This window comes from Varanus komodoensis, unplaced genomic scaffold (assembly GCF_004798865.1).
Source record: "Varanus komodoensis strain SLA01 unplaced genomic scaffold, ASM479886v1 scaffold28, whole genome shotgun sequence".
NCBI classification, from domain to species: domain Eukaryota; kingdom Metazoa; phylum Chordata; class Lepidosauria; order Squamata; family Varanidae; genus Varanus; species Varanus komodoensis.
Genome location: NW_025335727.1, coordinates 684,591 through 703,397, shown reverse-complemented (window position 1 = coordinate 703,397; position 18,807 = coordinate 684,591). Strand labels below are relative to the sequence as shown.

At 53.8% G+C, this 18,807-nt stretch overlaps 1 protein-coding gene across 1 annotated transcript in view; it reads left to right on the top strand.

Annotated features, from left to right (window-relative positions):
• Positions 1-12,699, top strand: part of CHRD (chordin) — a 38,971-nt gene extending 26,272 nt beyond the window's left edge. Inside the window, exons 13-20 of the mRNA XM_044434658.1 lie at positions 73-279; positions 898-991; positions 2,065-2,115; positions 3,195-3,298; positions 4,454-4,556; positions 6,031-6,185; positions 9,834-9,930; positions 11,959-12,699. Coding sequence (XP_044290593.1) covers positions 73-279; positions 898-991; positions 2,065-2,115; positions 3,195-3,298; positions 4,454-4,556; positions 6,031-6,185; positions 9,834-9,930; positions 11,959-12,029 — 882 coding nt within the window. The 3' untranslated portion in view covers positions 12,030-12,699. The remainder of the gene's footprint in view (positions 1-72; positions 280-897; positions 992-2,064; positions 2,116-3,194; positions 3,299-4,453; positions 4,557-6,030; positions 6,186-9,833; positions 9,931-11,958) is intronic.
• Positions 12,700-18,807: the final 6,108 nt, after the last annotated feature.

Genomic DNA, 18,807 nt, shown 5'->3' with positions numbered 1-18,807 from the left:
TCCTGCCGCTCCGGGCATTCCGATGAGCTGCTGGGTCCCATTCCATTCATCTAACAGCGGCTCTTCTTTTAGGTGCACATTCCTAACCGCTGTGAGGCGGGTGGCATCCGACTGGCCCCTGAGGATCCAGAGGACGCGAATCTGAGCAATCCCAACCCCCGGGACCCCGAGGAGCTGAAGAAAGACCCCAACGCCTGCTTTTTTGAAGGACAGCACCGGCCTCACGGCTCCCACTGGGCCCCAGACTATGACAAGAAGTGCTCCGTATGTAGCTGCCAGGTGAGTGGGGAGAAGGTAGGGGAGCGGACCCTCTGGGGACCCCAGGCCTCCTAAACACCTGGCTGGAAAGCAGGTTCTGCGCAATTGCAAAAGCATATGTGCTGCCCGAGCTCCCACAATAGGATTTCTGGATTCCCAGGGCTGAGTGGAGGAGGCACCTGCAAGCTGAATTACCTGGTGCAGTTCCGTGCCCAGAACAGCCATCGCAAATGCAGCTGGTAGCTTGGGAGCCGGCATTCTGCCCGCCAAATGAATGTGGGATTTCATCTGAGCAGGTTGCAGGCATACGCCACTCTCAGTAAAGTTTCCAGGGATGTGCAAGATCATGAAACACACCGAAGAAGAAGGTTGTGCCCTAGATGGGGTGTAGCAGTTGTGAAAGAACGATGGAGCAGGGCGAGTAGCCTTCCTTGCAGGGCTGTTGGGAACAACCTTCAGAGTAAGGCAGCCGTGCTGGGTTGGAACCTGGTCTGGAAATAAATATGCTTGTCAGGAACGGAAGAGTTGTGTGAATGAGTCTCCATGCCTTCCTTCGCCTGCCCTCTCCTCTCCAGTCAAGCTGCCACCTAAGGAAAGAACCGTCTCTTGTTCCCTTTCCCCCATCATCCTGCTCTGCAGAAACGCACCGTGATCTGTGATCCTGTCCTGTGCCAGCCCCTCAACTGCTCCCAGTTGGTGCACCCAAGGGATCAATGCTGCCCTTTGTGTGAAGGTAACACAGGTCAGGTTTAGGGTTGCGGAAGGAGAGTGGGAGAGGGCAGGGGGTTCAGAGGCTGGGAACCTGTAGACCTGGTTCACCTGGAATGACTGCCCCACATACAAATTCAGCAGGGATTGTAATATGCAAATTGTGGGCTATTAATCCAGGGCAATCCAGGAAAGGAACCTGTGGGTACTGCTGAGTCGCGAGCTCTGGCTTGCTCAGGCATGGTTGACAAGTAATGAAATTCCACAGTTCAGCAACCCGTATTTCAGTGACAGCCGCTAGCCAACCCTTACTTAGCTTGTACTCTAGGTTGTCATTTTGTGCAAATCAGGTCCCAGAGTAGGATTCAGATTTTGGAAGGATGACCGGGAGCAAGACTGGAAAACTCTGGATTTTGAAAAGGAGGGCGATGCATTGAATTGCAGTCCGAAAGGCAGCGGTTAAAGTGGAATGTTTCACACCAGTGTTCCACATTAATCCTGTGTGTGCAGATTGGCACATATTTATTTATCATTTATATTTATATCCTGCCTTTTTTCCTTTCAAGAAATTCAAGGTGGCTTACATATTAATCACATCATTCCTCTCCTCCCCTCAATCTTATCCTCACAGCCCTGGACTGAGAGGCTGTGACTGACCCAAAGTCACCCAAATACCTGCATTCCCATCCTCTGCTCTTAACCACTACACCACGCTGTCTTCATTTGATCACACATCCTTTGAATGTGCAAGACAGAAACATAGAAAACATAGAAAACAGAGCGAGTCAGAAGGGGTATCCCAGGCCATCTAGTCTGACCTCTGGCACCAGCTGGAGGTGATAGTGAGCGAGGAAGGAATTGGTGGAGCCAGGGGGGAAACTGAGGACCCCACTGGCACCCTGCAGATCTGCTGGGGTGCAGTCGCATCATCCCTGGGCAGCATGGGGATGATGGGATTTGTAGTCCTGGCGCATCTGGAAAGGCTGCCCTAGGAAGTGGAGGGAATTGGGAGCGGTACCTGCAGTCCCAGATGCAACAGGTATCGCAGTGGCCTCTCCGTGACGGACATCTATCCCCTCGTCATCTCTTCTTGAACAGAGAAGAAGGAAGACGGACAGAGAGCTGAGAAGGCCCGAGACAGCAGCGAAGGTAAGGGAGGTGCTGCGGGGCGCAGGGGGGCGCTCCCAAGCCCAGACTGCCTCTGCTGGAACGGAGCGTCAAAACGTTCGGCTGAGGATCCAGGCTGCTGGCTGGGCAGGAAGAGAGTGGCCGTCCTGGGTGTCTGGAGAGGGCCAGGCTAGGTTGAGGGAGGCTGAGATATGGTGGGCCCCAGTTGAAAGCCCCCCCCCCAATAACAGCGAGCAGCTGCGAAGTTAGTACTGGTTGCCTCAGACAATCACCCACTGGGTTGATCCCTTCGCACAGTTTATTTGATTTAAAGTTTTATACAGCATCCATGAACTACGAAGGATCTCAGGGCACCCCAGTACAGAAAGAGGCGTGCAGTAGAATAACAATAAAATTTCAAAATAAATAGTGTAGCACGTATTCAACCAGCAAGCAGAAAAATGAACCAGTCAGTCAAAAATGATGCTTGGGCAGAAAAGGGCAGTTTGATTCTGTGCCAGTCTCTCCCCCCACCCCCCGCCCCATATCAGCACCAACCCTATTTCTTTTGGGAGAACATTCCAATCCCAAGGTGCCACCAGAAAGAAGGCACTGTCTTTTACAATTGCATCATACGGGGTGTCCAAGCTTTTTGAGCCTTAACTTTGGATCCAAGTTCCGTGAAACTCTCAGGAGGCCCATTCTAGTGGTGAGCAAAAAGGGACAGGCCAAAAATATGTAAGATTCTACTTAAGATTCTAAGATACTGCCAATAACTCAGCCTTAGAAGAAGCAGTTCATGCCTTTAGGATGGGAAATGCTACAAACCCTGGGAAACCATCATGATTGGCATTTTGCAGAAAGGGGTGTGGCCAGCTTGCAAGGTTGTCTGGATGTGGCTCACAGGCAAAGTTCAGTACCCCTGACTTAATCATTCTCTCCCCAAGGATGTGTAGAAAAGCACTGCTGACTCCCAAAGAGGAGCTGAACTCTGAATAGCGCAAGACCCAGGCAGGAAGATACAGCAGCTGGGCCTTTCCTTGGGGATTTGGGCACCCCAGTTCCAAGAGCGGAGCTGCCTTTTGCACGCAAGCAAGCCTAACTCCCTTCTCCTCCATTAGGTTGCTACTTCGATGGAGACAAGACATGGCGAGGCGCTGGCACGCGTTGGCACCCCGTGGTCCCTCCTTTCGGCCTCATTAAATGCGCCATTTGCACCTGCAAGGTGGGGTCTTCTTGGCCCTGAGGAAGACTGTGTCCAGCATCCTGTGCCCTCTTGCTCCTCAGTGGTGTTTCCCCCGGGAGAGTAAACTTGGGAGTGTCCAGCTGGGAGCCTCTCTCCCTGGATGCACCTCCATACCAAAAATAAGTCCTTCCCCCAAAGGAGACATCTAGCTGCCAAGAAAAAGGGACTAGCCCTCTCCCTGACACATTAGATTTCTGTTGCAGGGAATGTGTTCACTGAGGTGAGCTCCCTACGCTGGAACCTGAAGCCCTGCGACCCAAGCAGAGTAGCGAGATTAGGCCTACGTGGCGGGATGTGTCCGTTCCACAAAGTGCCTCTTTCGCGCCCTCCTCACCAGGGTCAAGTGGGCGGTTGTACGTGGCATGTGGGATGCAGTGGGCTTGGTGCTCCGTGTCGCACTGCGAGAAAGTCCTCTGGCTGGCGTTGCAGCAGCCCAGGCTGGAACCTGGGCTTAGCCTGTCAGACACCGGGTTAAGGAGCGAGGGAAGCTCCTTCATGCCTCCTTGGGGCGCCGAGAGGCCGTGCGACGGGACGGAATGGCCGGGAAGCTCCAAAGGCTGGCAGTGGAGGTGGGGAGACAGTTCCCCTTTCATCGCAGATCTGACCGCAGATCACAAGCGGGGCCCCTCCGTGGTGCTCCCCCTCCTCAAGGGAGGGTAGATGCCCCTCCCTGGTGCTGGGTGGGGGTGCACACTAAATGCGGCACACCCCACCTGTGCTTGCCAGATCTCCTGAGAGTGCCGGCTAAGTACATCTCTTGCAAGGGAGGAAAGAATGAGGGTAGCAGGTGCCCAGCCAAAGTGGCAACCGGAAGAGGACCAGCCCTGGCAGGGCCCTCCCCAGGACATTATCCAGCCTTTACTTACTTACGTACTTACTTTGGGTGCCACCCGAGGGCCCGGGGGATCCCTGGGTGACTCACAAGAAACAGTTTTCCCTTGTGGGGGAAACCAGCCTCAGTCTCACTCCGCCTCTGCCACCCTTCTGTAAAGTGTGCAAACGGATAGTGGTCCCAGGAAGCCCCCCCCCACCCCGTGTGTGTGTGTGTGTGTGTGTGTGTGTTTGCACCTGGCCCCTTCTGTGTTCTGCTCACCGTCCGCGCTTGCCTGCCTGCCTGCCTGCCTCTCCGCACAGGGCTCCACGGGAGAGGTCCACTGCGAGAAGGTGCAGTGCCCCCACCTGGCCTGCAGCAACCCCGTCCGCGTGAACCCGTCCGACTGCTGCAAGCAGTGCCCAGGTGAGCTGCGAAGGGCCGGGACAGCGGCCAGCACCGGGGGGTGCTCGCCTGGAGGTTTTCTGCTGCCGCAACTCCTGGCGAACTGGGGGCCGTGGAGGGCTGTGGGCTGCTCTGGGGATCTCCCAGAAAGGAAGGCAAAGCCATTTTGGCCCGTCTTGTTTCATTCTGTCCTTTGAAAGGCTTCATATCATTCAAGGCCCAATCCTGGGCAGGTTTAGGTAGGGAAAAGACCTGTGTCTCCAAGCGCTGGGCAGCCAGCAGCTGCAGGACTTCTTCTGACCTTCCCATGCCTTGGATTGCACCCCCGAAGAGCGCCACTCCTCCCCGGAACCGCAGCCAGTGCGGAAAGAACCGTGGTGGCTGCCAGGGTGGGGGGAGGGCTGTCGGGGGACTGAGCCCCAGCTCTGACCGCAAAATGTGTAACAGCTCTGAGACCAGAGCTGGGACTCTTAGCCTGTCCTGGGCGGTGTCTAGTGACCACAAGGCCAAGCCCTTCAAAGCTCATCCCAAGCACCCCAAGCATCCCAGGTGTGCTCGCACCTGTCCCTGCGAAGAGAAACAAGTGCAGGTATTTGGGCCACAGAATTTGCTCCCATAAAAACGCACTCCCCTCTGCTCCTGTGAAAATGCGTGTTTGGCCTAGGGATCGTCCCAGTGGCCTCTTCCTGTGCTTCCTGCTCTTTGTTCCGCTGCTGCACAAGCTGCCTTGCTGGAATGGGGGCGTTTCCCCTTAAAATGCCTGGTAGGGCTATTCAGTGGGATGCTTGCTTGGTGCCTTTTGCACTGCCTTTAAGCACGCACTCTAACTCGGAGTCCTGCACTGAGCAGGGGTTGGACCTGATGGTCTCCTAGGTCCCTTCCAGCTCTACGCTGCTATGATTCTATGAATTCTTATGGGTAGCACTAGAAACCAGCCATAGAAGAGTGTGCCCCTAGAATCGCAGGAACAAAAGTCTGTGGAGGGATCCCTGAAGACGGCCTGTCCCACCGCATCCCATTGTAGGGTAGAACCACAGCATCCCTGACAGAAGACTGCTTGGTCTCTGCTTAAACCCTGCAGAAAGAGAGGGACCCCCCCCCCACCTCCCAAGGCGGTCTGTTCCTCTTGGAATCACTTCTCCTGGTGTTTAGCTGAATTCCAGTCCCCATCCTCCCCTCTAGAGCAACAGCTCTGCTCCATCGTCTGTGAGACACGATCGCTCAAGTATTTGGAGGGCGCAGATGCATCCCCCTTCATCTGCTCTCCTTTGGGCTAATCCCCAGCCCTTCCCACTGTCCTGCACAGGGCATGGTTTCCAGGCACCTCCTGCTCCTGCTCGCGCTCCTCTGGCCAGCTTCTTTGCATTTCGTGCGTCGCTCTCAGTGAGCTGCTGATGTGGGCATTTGGGACCGCTGGCAAACAGAAGTCTTCATCTTTCTGGTCCACTTTCCCTCCCTAACCGCCCTCCCCCTGCATTCCCCCTTCTTTCTGCAGCCTCCGAGCAGAGTCCCTTGGCGCTCTCAGACATGATGCAGGCGGATGGCCCCCGGGCCTGCAAGTTTGGGCGGCAGTGGTACATGCACAACGAGAGCTGGCACCCCACCGTCCCCCCGTTTGGGGAGATGAAATGCATCACCTGCTGGTGTCTGGTGAGTGGGCTGGGTGGAAGGAGAGATGCGGGGGAAAGCCCGAGATCGAGACACCGTTGGGAGGCCGAGTTGCGTCGTGATCGTTCTCTCCGTGACGCTGCATTTATAGCGCAACCTTTTCCCTCCAGCAAGGATCCCGAGGCAGATGGCATGGCTCCGTGTTATCCTCACAACAGCCACCCTGTGCAGCGGGCCCACAGTTGCCCCGTGATCTGAGTGGGGACTCGAACCCAGATCTGCCAGTCCCCAGTCCGACCCTCAAACCACCAGACCCTCTGGCGCTCCCAAGCCTAAATGGCTGAATGTGGGGGGTGGGCCAGCATCTCTCTGTCCAGAACTGCCCATGTCCCAGTGAGCCCAGGGACTCTGCCATCCTTAGACCTGCCGCTGCTCAGCAGCTTGGGGGTGCCTGCCCTGGGCCGGACTCCTGGAATGGGTGCATAAGTGGAGGAGGCTTTCTAGCAAAGGTCAAGAGGAAAGCTTGGAGGTGGGTGGTGTATCCTGAGGGCAACCCCCTGAGGCACGCCTCAGGGCCAGGGGTTTAGCCGTACGAGAGGCTATCGCACAGTCCGACCCTGACTAGAAAGCCTTGATCAACGGGGCCGCCATAATGGGGCCAGGCATGAAAGCAAGCGTGAGTTAAAAGCAGGAGAGGCCAAAGCAGGAATCTGAGGAACTGAAATGCCCCAAGGTAAGCTTGCTTGGAAAAACAGCAAAGCGGCAGAAATATAGAGGGTTAAAAGGATGGGGAGGGTGGCATGCATGTCATCTGGTGCCCAGGGGATAGCAAGGCGAGCACAGGGAAGGCTTCCCTGCAGAGGGTCTTCCGTCACTGAGGGGCCACCATGGAAAAAGCCACGCCCCTGATGTCAGGATGTGAAGGTGCTTGGGGCAGGGGCTCCTGCGCTCTGCTAGGACTGTGTGGTTAGGGCTGCCCCTCCCGAGACTGTGCCCCACGGCTGTGAAGGGATTTTGAGGCTACGACCAGCCTTAGGAGAGCCTGTGTGACGTAGTGGTGAAGAGCGTGAGACTGGGGCTCAGACGACCCGGGTTCGAGTCCCCACTCAGCCATGGAGCCAACTGGGTGACGCTGGGCCAGTTACAGCCTCTCAGCCCAGCCTACCTCACAGGGTTGTTGTTGTGGGGATACGATTGAGAGCAGCAGCAGGAGAATGATGTAAGACGCTTTGAGTTCATTGTGAGGAAAAAAGCAGGAGAGAAATCTAATGAATAAATAGGAGCTTCTGCAACTTGGAGCCAGCGTGGTGCAGGGGCCACACTTGGACTGGGAACTGGGAGATCCAGGTTTTAGTCCCTCTCAGCCACAAAGCGCACTGGTTACCTTTGGGCCATCACGGCGTCTGATCCCAACCTGCCTCACAGGGTTGTTGTTGTTGTGAGGATAAGACGGAGAGAAGGAGAATTACGTAAGCCACCTAGAGCTCCTTGAAAGGAAAACGGGTGAGATATAAATGTAATTGCCATCTCAGGCAAAGCTTCCTGAAGCCGACCATCATGTAGGGCAGTGGGGCCAAAGCTATCGCAGGCGTGGCACAGCGGGCACCCAGGGCCCTCCATGTCGGCACACGAGCCAAGTCTCCCCTGCATTGCCCAGTAGCCGAGCATCGGATAGCAGTGCACGTAGGAGCCATGCGCACGGAAGAAAAGGGGCGGTGGTGCCAGGTGACGACGTCACAAGCAGCAGCACATTAGCCATGATTCTTCCGAACGTTCACATGCCTGGTCAGTGCACTGCCAAAGATATATATATAGAGTATATTTGCTTGGACTGGCTGTGAGTTGTTTTTCCAAAACTAAAACCTCAGTTTTCAGGTTTTATTACACTGCTAGCACTTTGCAATACGTAAGTGGGTTTTGAGTTGCAGTTTGGGCACTCGGTCTCTAAAAGGTTCACCATCACTGGGTTAGGGTTAGAAAATCAAGGCGTCCTGGCATATTTTTGATGGTTGGAATGTGTTTAGCATGGGCAGAAATGTTGAGATGTGCAGAGAAAGCTACTCAAGGACGGCTTTTTCAAAATGGCATGATTTTCAGTGGAACTTTTGCCCCGTATTAGGGTGAGGGCTGTGCGCCAGGGTAGGGTTAGGGTTAGAAAAACGAGGAGTCCTGGCATGTTTTTGATGGTTGGAATGTGTTTACCATGGGTAGAAATGTTGAGATGTGCGGAGAAAGCTACTCAAGCACGGCTTTTTCAATATGGCATGGTTTTCAGTGGAACTTTTGCCCCATATTAGGGTGAGGGCTGTGCGCCAGGGTAGGGTTAGGATTAGAAAAATGAGGCGTCCTGGCATATTTTTGATGGTTGGAATGTGTTTAGCATGGGCAGAAATGTTGAGATGTGCAGAGAAAGCTACTCAAGGACGGCTTTTTCAAAATGGCATGATTTTCAGTGGAACTTTTGCCCCGTATTAGGGTGAGGGCTGTGCGCCAGGGTAGGGTTAGGGTAGGAAAAACGAGGCGTCCCGGCATGCTTTTGATGGTTGGAATGTGTTTACCATGGGCAGAAATGTTGAGATGTGCAGAGAAAGCTACTCAAGGACGGCTTTTTCAGAATCTCATGATTTTCAGTGGAACTTTTGCCCTGTATTAGGGTTAGGGGTGTGCACCCGGGTAGGGTTAGGGTTAGAAAAACGAGGAGTCCTGGCATGTTTTTGATGGTTGGAATGTGTTTACCATGGGTAGAAATGTTGAGAAGTGCAGAGAAAGCTACTCAAGGACAGCTTTTTCAAAATGGCATGATTTTCAGTGGAACTTTTGCCCTGGAACTTTCTTTAGGGGTGTGCGCCAGGGTAGGGTTAGGGCAGTGGTGGTGAGCCTATGTTATGCGTACCACAGTGGACACGTAGAGCCCTCCCCGTCAGCATGCAGGGCAGGCCATCCCAACATCCGAGCATCGGATTACAGTGCACACAGGGGCCATGCGCATGTTCGGAAAGGAGTAGCGGCACCAGGCGAGGACGCCATGAGCCTCCACTCATCACTCATCAGGCGCAACTTATCCGAGGTTTTGTATTGCAATGTATATACACAGTATATATATTGGCTTGGACTGGCTGCGAGTTGTTTTTTCTAAACTACAACCTCAGTTTTCAGGTTTTATTGCAGTGTTGTCACTTTGCGATAAATAAGTGGATTTTGGGTGGCAGTTTGGGCACTCGGTCTCTAAATGTTCGCCGTCACTGTGCTAGGGAAAGTTGAAGACAAAAGGGGAAAAAGAAGACCCAACAGGAGATGGATCCGTCCCGCGGGGGACGCCACTGGGAGGAGCTGTGCAGGGCTGTCCAGGTCGGGATCTTGTGGAAGTCACTCCTTCACAGGGTCTCCATGAGCTGGAGATGATTTGTCAGTGCATAACAACAACGTAACTGGAATTAATTAATTAAATTAACATGTTCTGAAATTAACTGGACGCCACTGAAGAAAGTGCCGTATCGGCACCTCTTCCAACCAGGTACCTTGGCCCCTGTCTGCGAAGACAGTCCGCAGGATGACTCGGGGCAGCGATTTCAGCCTGGAGCGACACAAAGACTGGGGTTCTGGCCTGGCAGGGTCAGCTGGACGGACTCAGCAGGGGCAAGTTCTGCATCTTGCGTAACTCTCCTTCCTGTTTCCCGCCTGCCTTTTCAGTCTGGGGAGACCCACTGCCGGCGCCAGGAATGCTCTCGCGCCTCTTGCTCTCGGGAGGATAAAAAGGAAGAGGACACCTGTTGCTCCCAGTGCCAAGGTGAGTGAGCCAGAGCGTGTCTTAATGGGCAGGGGGGGTGGGCGGGTGCAAGGCTGCCTTTGAGCGGGGACAGCCCTGCCCTGGGGCTGACCCTCCAGTCACCTGTGCCCACAGGTAGCAGGCAGGCCCACAATAGATAGGCGTGTGTGGCAGCTGCAGCACCACAGTCCAGGTGTCATCTGGGAAGAGAGTTTGAACCCAGCACACACACTTAGGTTGAAGCAGCCTTTTTGAAGGCTATGTGAAAGAAGAAAAGCTTCCCTTGAAGGCAGAAGCGATCCTTTCGAACACGTCCAGAAATTGCAGTCCTCTTTGCTGGACGTCATGGCCTGCTCGGCGCTGCAGAATGGCCAGGCGGCCCAGGGAGGGGTGGCAGGCAGGCAGGCAAATGGCACCCCCATTTTTAAAATCTCTCGCGCTTCCTCTTCCACATATCAAGAATGTGCGCTCTGCTTGTCACGAATGCTCACCCGCAGGCACGTGCCCTGCCATTTCCTGTGCTCCTGGTATCCGGCCTGCTCTCCAGTGCTTAAGCTGAGGTGCTGGTCAGAGAAAAAGAGTTGCCAACCCTGAGTCGACACTGCAAAGCGTTGCAGTATAAGCCCATGAAAGTCCAAATTCTCAAAGGCCCCGGGCCTGAACAGAGGGGTCAGTTCCGGTTTCTCCCACATACATTTCAGTCCCAGGGTCTTTCTGTCCTAAATATGGAGAGCGTTATTAATTTGGTAAGTTCTTGTCAAAACTGAACTGAACTGAAATTCTCACCCATCTTTCCTGCCAAATACCTGCCCCTCTCAGCCTTCTGTCCTTCATCACCTAGGCTCACTACTCCTGCATTGCTAGATTCATCCCATAATATCCCAACAACAGCCTCTTTCCTTCCTCGGATTTTATCCCTCATCTTTCTTTCCCTTCCCCCACAACAGACCTGTTTCCACAGCCACAGATTCCACTGCTAATTCTAATTCCAATGGCTTGAGCAATGGTTACTGGAAGCCACTCATGCTCTCCTCCCCACAATCTCTCTTTCCAATTTACCTTTCTTTCCACTTTTCTAGCCAAATAATCTCCACCAGGGATGCTGATGAAATCTTCAGCAGACTCCAATGAGTTTGGAGGTTTCTGGAGCATTTTATTATTTTATGAATTGTTCCACAAATTTAGCAACAGAAAATATGCAAAGAGAAAAATACAGACCAAACTATTGAAATATCCCCATAGATGGAATCATGAAAATACGTATTTTCATTTCAGTGCATTTTTGACCAATACGCACATTTTCAGGAGACCAGATTTACAGAAATGTACACAAATGCATTTGCACAAATTCCAGGTTTAGCAATGGGCAGACAATGAAACAAAAGCCACCCAAAAAGCTGTAAATCAAAGCATGGAGTGAATTCATATAAAATTTCAATTCATATGAAACACCCATGAAATATGGCATGTTTAAAATGGCAGTGTTGAGAAACATCCCACTTGGCAGATGGTAGGCATGTCATGCGTGGAGCTGGCTGGAGTTGGGGGTCAGACTAGATGGCCTGGGAGGCCCCTTCTGCTTCGCTGTGTTTCTGTGTTTCGCTTCAGATCAGCTACATTAAAATGCAGGTTATCTGCCGTGCCTGCAGCGTCCGCTGACGCTGCTCAAGTGGCTGGCTCAGCGGATGCCCAAAGGGCTTCCAGCAGCAGTGAGAAGGGCCTGCCTCAATGGGCTACAGTCGGCCCCTGTGGTCCTGTGGGCTCCCTGTGCCAGGAGAAGGGATGGGGTTAGCATTTGCAGCCAAGCCTGCTATTGACAACCGCAGCCTGGGGAACAGAGCATTACTGAAGTCCTGCTCCCGTTCAGCAGCATGGATGTCTCCAGCGTTGTGCCCTTTAAGGTTCTGTTGGGCCGGCTTTTTGCCGAGGGTTCGCCCTCAGTGTGGAGCAGAGTCCGCCGCAAAGACAGTGGGACAAGGGCGGCTGTGGGCGCAGCCTCGGGTGCTGCTCTCTCCCCTCCAGTTACCCTCGCCCTCTGTTGTCCAGCAGCACCAGATGTCCTTCCGGAAGAGGCACAGGACATGCTGCAAGAGGACGCCAAGGATTCCTGGGCACGCTAGCCGGCCAGCCGGAGCCCGGAAGCCCAGATGCTGCGACGGGCATGGCCAAGCAGCTGGTGGAGTCGCAGGTGGGGGCGGGCTGCAGGGGCTGCTTTGCAAGGCCCCCCAAGCTGATCTGCGTCCTGCTGGCTTTCTGAAAGGATGGGGAGGGCGCTTCCGACCTCACCCCGGAACAAGCGGCCGTTCTGTTGCACTCCGGATGCCGCCTTTGCCCTCTGCCAGCAGCCTGGCTCTCCGATGCCTTTTGTGCCCGCCCGGGTGAGAGGGCGGGGGCAGCCGGTTGGTTCTGAGCACTGCTGGATTCGCTTGCGGGGTGTGGCCAGCACTGTGCCTTTTGCCGGAGAGCGCAAGGAAGCCCTTCCGGAGTGGACTTCTTGGGACACTGGATGACCTCAGCCTGCCATGTCCCTGCCCATGTGACACACGGCTCAGACCGCGTCCCCTTCGAGGGATCTGCCCGCACACACAAGCGTGCCTTCCCCCAGACGAGCTTGTATATAGTGTAAAATTGTCTTCCTTCACTGCATCTCTTGGTCTGTTTTTTATTCAGAGGAGGGGGCTGGTTCTTTCTGGTTGTGTAATTTATGGTTGCCATATGCAAGGGTCCCTTCCCTGCACATTGTCAGGCTGAAGGACTGCTATTGGAAATGATGTATTTATTAAAAAACGATGAAGGAAAAGCTTGTGAGCAACTGTTGGCAACTGTTTCATGGGTCTTGCCATTCCCCACCCCTGTCCCATCCCCGTGGGCTCCTGTGGTGGGCCTGGAAGCACTGGCCGTCCCTCTGTGGGTAAGGGGTGAAGGGGCTTGGCCACGGTGGGCTTGCAGCCGAGTACAACAAATCCAGGCTGTGTGTCCCTCTTAGCATTCCACGATATTATTTAAGAATATTTATTTACCACTTCCCATTTTAAAATTCTGAAGTGGTTTGCATCAAATCTTAAAGCAATGCATGGTGATTATACAAGCATAACTTCACTAGGATAAGTTAACGGCTGGGGAAAGCCCGGGCGAAGAAGTGTGTTTTTAATCCTTGCTGGGAGAGCACCGTTGCCAGTGCCTAAGGCATCGTGAAGGGAAGCTCTTTCTGGAGTGAGGATGCCACCCAAGAGCTGCCATCCCGCTGCCAGGTGGGACTCTGCAGGTGTGGCTTGGACCGTCCCCTGAAGAGCATAGTCCTCAAACAGCTGGGGAGATGGTCCCGCAGATACAGTAACCCTGTTCCAAGCTGATTCCGGCTGAGTCCTGCCTGCTGAGCGCAAAGCACAGGGCCAGCAGCGCTGTCCGGTGGAATGAGGAGTCCACCCCACATGGTGACAGACCCTCCTCTCCCATGCACACCTGCGCATCGCTGTTCTCTCCTCCTAACCTGGAGGCTTGGCCACATCTGGCTCCACACGCGACGACCACTGCCACTCGCCAAGCAAACGGGAGAAGAGGCAGCCAGCTGGGACATGCGCCCCGTGCGGCGCTCACATGACGCTGCCGCACTGCAGCATTTGTCCGAGCAGACGCCCGGCAGAGTAGTGAGCAAACAAGTCTGGGGTGGGGAGAGAGAGCCACGTGCCCTGGGCCCTGTAAGCCAGCCTGTCACCCTCAGGAGGTCCCGTCACTATCGAGGTAATGTCGGGGGCTGGAGATCCCGCTTCGCTCTTTCAAATGGTGCTGCTCTTTGGCGAAAGCTCTATTTCCAGTGTGGATCCAGCAAGCTACGGGCAGCAACGAAAGAGTCTCTGAGCATGCAGAGAGCAGTTTATTGAACCCAGACGAGAAACTGTTTCCAAGAACCCTCCTCCTGAGTGACCCTGCGCAGCCCCTCTGGTTGGCTGGCCCTCCTCCTGGTGCCGTCTCATGGGCCAAGCAGCAGGCCAGGCTCCTCGGGCTCTTCCCCCATGTTCGCTTCAGGTACCTTCAGACTGTCAGTTCCCAGGGTCTGCCTGAACACCTGGAGATGGTGGCCCCAGATTTCTCCCCCTCCTCTGCCATCTCTCTGCAGGCCTCGCTCGCTCTTCTTTGTGGTTGCTGTGCAAGCACATGACTGGGCAGGGGGCCTTGTTGTACAAAGCCGGCCGAGATAACCAACCGTGGCAAATGGCCCACGGTTCACAACCCAGCAACAACCCATGGGCTTTCTCATTCACACCACTGGATTTGGACAACCTGGTGATGCACATTTCAGCAGCAATCCGCAATTCAACAACTCCTGAGCCAACCATTGATACTCAGTCTCTGAGTGTGTTTTATCATGTTGCCTGTACCCAGTTGGGTCTTAACAAGGCCTCCTTCTCTAAGAGGCCACAGGACAGCTAAGTCACCCTACAAATAAACCATGGTGAGCTGCTTGATCACTGAACGACCCAAGGTGTGCCCAGGTATGCCCAGCAGATGCAACTCTGAAACTTGGCATGCGCTCTGTGCAGACCATGGAAGTGAGCCTATCAGGACCCTCTGTTTGAGAAAAGGCACAAGCCAATTTTCCTCTATGGACAGAGGGAGTCTCTGGTGCCTGGACTGCACCTGGAGGCCCTAAGGATCTTTCAGTCTCAGCTCCATGGCTGGAGAACAAGTCAAACGCCTAAGCTGGGACTCCACGCTTGGAGAGCCCCCCCCCCCCACAATCGCCTTGCAGGCAGAGTGGAAAGGACTGCTCCAGCTGCTTCCCCCAGGGCATAGCAGCAACCCCAGAGAAGCAGTTTTGGGGTGGGCAGGGGGGCAGGAAGGGGGCTTCCTGGTGATGCTTCCTCCTCCTCGCCTCTTGTTCCAAAGTGCCAGTTTCAGCCGAAACCGACCACCCCGCTGCGTTGCAGGATGGCAGGAGCACGGAGTGACCTGCGCCTCTGTGCTCTTCCTGTCTTGCTCGGCTGCTCACAGGCTTCCTGCCTTCTGGCTGCATGGGCATCCCGAAAGCGTTGCCTCCTTAAATACCGGCTGGTCGAAGTCTGCAGCAGCCTCCTCAGCCACTGGGGGGCAGACTTCCCCAGTCAGCCCGTTGCTTTGCCGGGAGCCAGGGAGATCTGGGGGCAGAGGGACGAGTCACGCACTTGCTGTGGGGCAGATCCCACTCAGAAACGGGGTGGACAGGCCCTCCCTTAAGGGGCTCCCGGGTTACACTTGGCAGTGCCCATGGGCAGGCCTGCTTTCCAAAACAAAGGGCCATTCCAAGCCAGGCAAAGCCCCCTCCCTTTGCTAAAAATAAAAATAAACTAGATAAAACCAAAATAAACTTCCGTGGCCTAACATTTGTGTGCTTTTTGGGAATTACTGAGACCTGTTGTAGACAAACAGCTCATTCCTACAACCTGTGCTGCCCTGGACCGTGTGGGCAAAGATTGCTGCACAAGTGCACAGGCAGAATGACAGCCTCACCAGAGAAAACTAACACATCAGTGAAAAGATTGATCTGAGCCCAGCTGTGGCTGATGGACCCATGTCAGGGGGGGCAGTGTACCCATGCTGGGCTTCAACCTGAACTTTGAAGGAGCTGTTCATGGTGCTGAACCTGCTTTAGGGCTATGATTCAGGACCAAGGAGAGCTCCTTTGAAGATCAGACTGAAGCCCAGTGTGGATACACCACCCCACTGATTTTGGCTGGGAAAAACTCTTGGAGAAGTACTACCATTCAATGTAAAGCAGCCTCCACCTGCCTGGCTGAGGATGCTGGGAGTTGTAGTCCAGTGCTTCTGCAGGGCACCAGGCTGGGGGAGGATGGCACAGAGAAACAGTCAATGGTCTGGCTTGATATTCAACAACTCCCCTCCTGGCTGTCCTCTGTTGGAAACAGAAAGCTGGGTGCAGTGGACCAAGCAATTCTCCTATTATGTTCAGTGACCCTTTAGCATCCCCGTTTTCTCTGGCAGAGTTCCACATTTCACAATCCTAGAACTCAAAGATATGCTGGCCCCTCACATCTCTTTGTCCTAGGGGAACACAACATATCATCCATTCAGAGTTTTCCAGTTACACAGAAGTCCCTGCCAGGAAAACCAAACAAGCAGAAAACAACGATTGTCACTCTCATTAACTATTAACCCTCTGAATTCTGTTTGGTGCTGTCCAAAACAGGTACCAGGTTCACGCCCAGCAAATGCATAAAGCCAGTGGCTGGACGACTACTCGTTCCGCCCCCCTCTCTTTGGCCAGCTCCGCCACTGGCGCGCTCTCATGCGAAGGCTGCAGCTGCACTCACTGGCAAATACACCAGTCCTGTGGGCCATTCTGGGCTGGACAAGGAAGGTTGAGATGAATGAGAAGCATTATCCAGCATGTTCACAGTGAAGCAGAAAATTGGGCATGCAAGGGGTTTAGCCAAGGCACGGGGAAGATCATTCCAACAGTCTTTCCCTTCTTCCAGATCATCAGCCTGTCCAGAAAGCCCTTCTGAGGGCTACACAGGTCCCTGCCTCCCTAAGCTACTTCATCAGCATAATACCATTTTTGGCCGACTGGAAGATCTCCAAACTGTGCAAGCTTTCAAGAGTTCCAGATCTCCTCATCAAGCAAAAAGCAGGCTTCAGAGAAATGTACAAGGGCAGGGGGGAACTCCAGCTTGATTTAGTTACTTATTTAAAATATTTATATATATTAATCCATATAAGATCACAGGATGGTTTACATAAAGATAAGAGAACAACAATAAAATCCTCAACAGAATACAATATACAGCATACAAAAGATATAATAACATATTTTAATTATAACAATCTTGGGTAAATAAACAAAATTAGCCTGGTGCTGAAATGAATAAGGAGTTGGTGCCAGGCATACCTTTCTGGGGAGCAGGTCCCACAATCGCGGGACTACCACCAAAAAGGCCCTTCCCAGGTAGCCCCTCTTCTAGCCTTTTAAAGGAGGACTCCCAGAGAAGGACCCCAACAGACAATCTTGGGGTATGAGCAGGTATATATGGAAAAAGACAATCCTTCAGCTATCAAGGCCCTAAACCATTTAAGGCTTTATGTGTCCTGGTTAACACCTTAAATCAGGCCCAGACTTCTATTGGTAATGAATGAAGGTGATAAAAGGTTTGGCTTCATGTGAACTGGTCCGCCAGTTCCCAGCAGCAGCCCGGCTGCTCTATTCTGTGCCAACTGAAGTATCCGCACTGTTTCCAAGGGCAGCCCCACACAGAGCGTGTTGCAGCACTCCAGGTGTGAGGTTGCTGGAGTGTGGGTTACTATTGCTTGGCTCCCCCTGTCCCGGAAATCACCGTGCTTGCACATTCCCCAAGTTAAGAGGGCAGAGGGTCTGCGGATGTACAAACGCGGCTCTGAACATCTCGGCTTCAGGGAACCAGGAAGGAGGACCCGTGCAACCCCCTCCCACCCCTTTTAGAAGTATGGGATCCCCACAGTTCCTCAGACAGGGAAGCGAAGTGAAGCACACTGGTCAGGATGGGCCCCGCTCCAAAAATAAAGCGAAGGTGGTCCTGTTAGCCAGAAGTAAAACCCCCAAAGCCGGTGCTCCTGCAATCCTTTTATTCGGTCAACCAAATGAGCACGCAATATCTGCAAGAGGATATAAGAGCCGGGATGTGAGATGTCTTGGATGTTTTCTGAGACAACTCCCCAAGTCGCCCCCTTCCCGCCACTAGAGGGTGGCAGCACCCAGAAAAAGCCCGAAAGACCAGTTTCCTCCTTCCCCTCAGAAAATTCAGAAAGACCAGTTTCTTCCTTCGCCTCACGCTGCTCAGAAAACCAGCCGAGGAGCTCTCCCAGTGATTTCTCTGCTAGGGTTCCCGCCTTTTAAACAGGTCTCGCTCTGGTGCCTTAGCAGCATCCTCAGAACCGAGCTATGGATGCGAGATATCTGCCCACCTCCCCTGATGTCTGTTTTGAAAGCTTAAAAAGAGAGGAGGAAAGGTGGGCATAGTCTGTCTCGGCTTCTGCATCGCAGGCCAGGATACTCTGCTTGGGCTGCTCCCGAACGGAAAAGCCACCAACCCTGAGCTGCAGCAAGAAAATCCCAAGAGGCGTGGGATTGCCCAACCAGAATTTATCAGCAAATCGGGTTCTCTGTTGGTCTTAATGGAGATGTGCTAATCTATCAAAGGTGAGAAGACCGTGTTATCACCCTGCTTATCTTGTGTACACTGGAGATTTGTACAGAAATCCCATGGAACTGCTTGTGCCTCCCGCATTTCGTGCCCCTTTGCCCTCCCCCCGGGCTAATTCTTTTCACACTTCCTGCCAGCTGAGGGTACTGCTCCACGCCTCCATCAAAATGGTCTCCTGTCCAGGAATGCCTTTGCCGCAATAAATCGGTTAATCTTTAATGGGATGGAGTTTTGAGGTCCGTCTCCAGCCAGCAGATGCCAGCCAGCACAGCTGTTCCGACTCCAGACCCATCTGGACAGCTTCTGGGCTGGCTGAATCATGCTCATCATGACTGTTAATGACCCCTTTGGAGAGCAAGGTCAATTTGCACTGTGAAGTCCACGCTGTGAGCCTCTCTTGCCTGACCGGCTCAGACGGCATGCTGACATTGCAGCGGGGCCTCTGGAGCGCTCGCCCGCTGGCCTGTGTGCCACAGAAGCAGGGAGGGAGGAGAATTTGGCAGGCAAGAGAGGATGCCTGGCCATGGTGCCAGCCTGCCTAACCCTGGGGACTGTCCTTGCCGGCCTGTTTCCCAGCCAGGTGAGGCTCCTGCCAGCCCGCCAAGCAATCGTGGGCTGGCAGGAGCTTGATTTTGCTTCTCCACAGGGTGGACAATGGGCCACGTGTTGCCCATCCCTGATTTCAGTGCTTCAAGGCCTGCACACTTTCCTGTGGGCAAAAGGA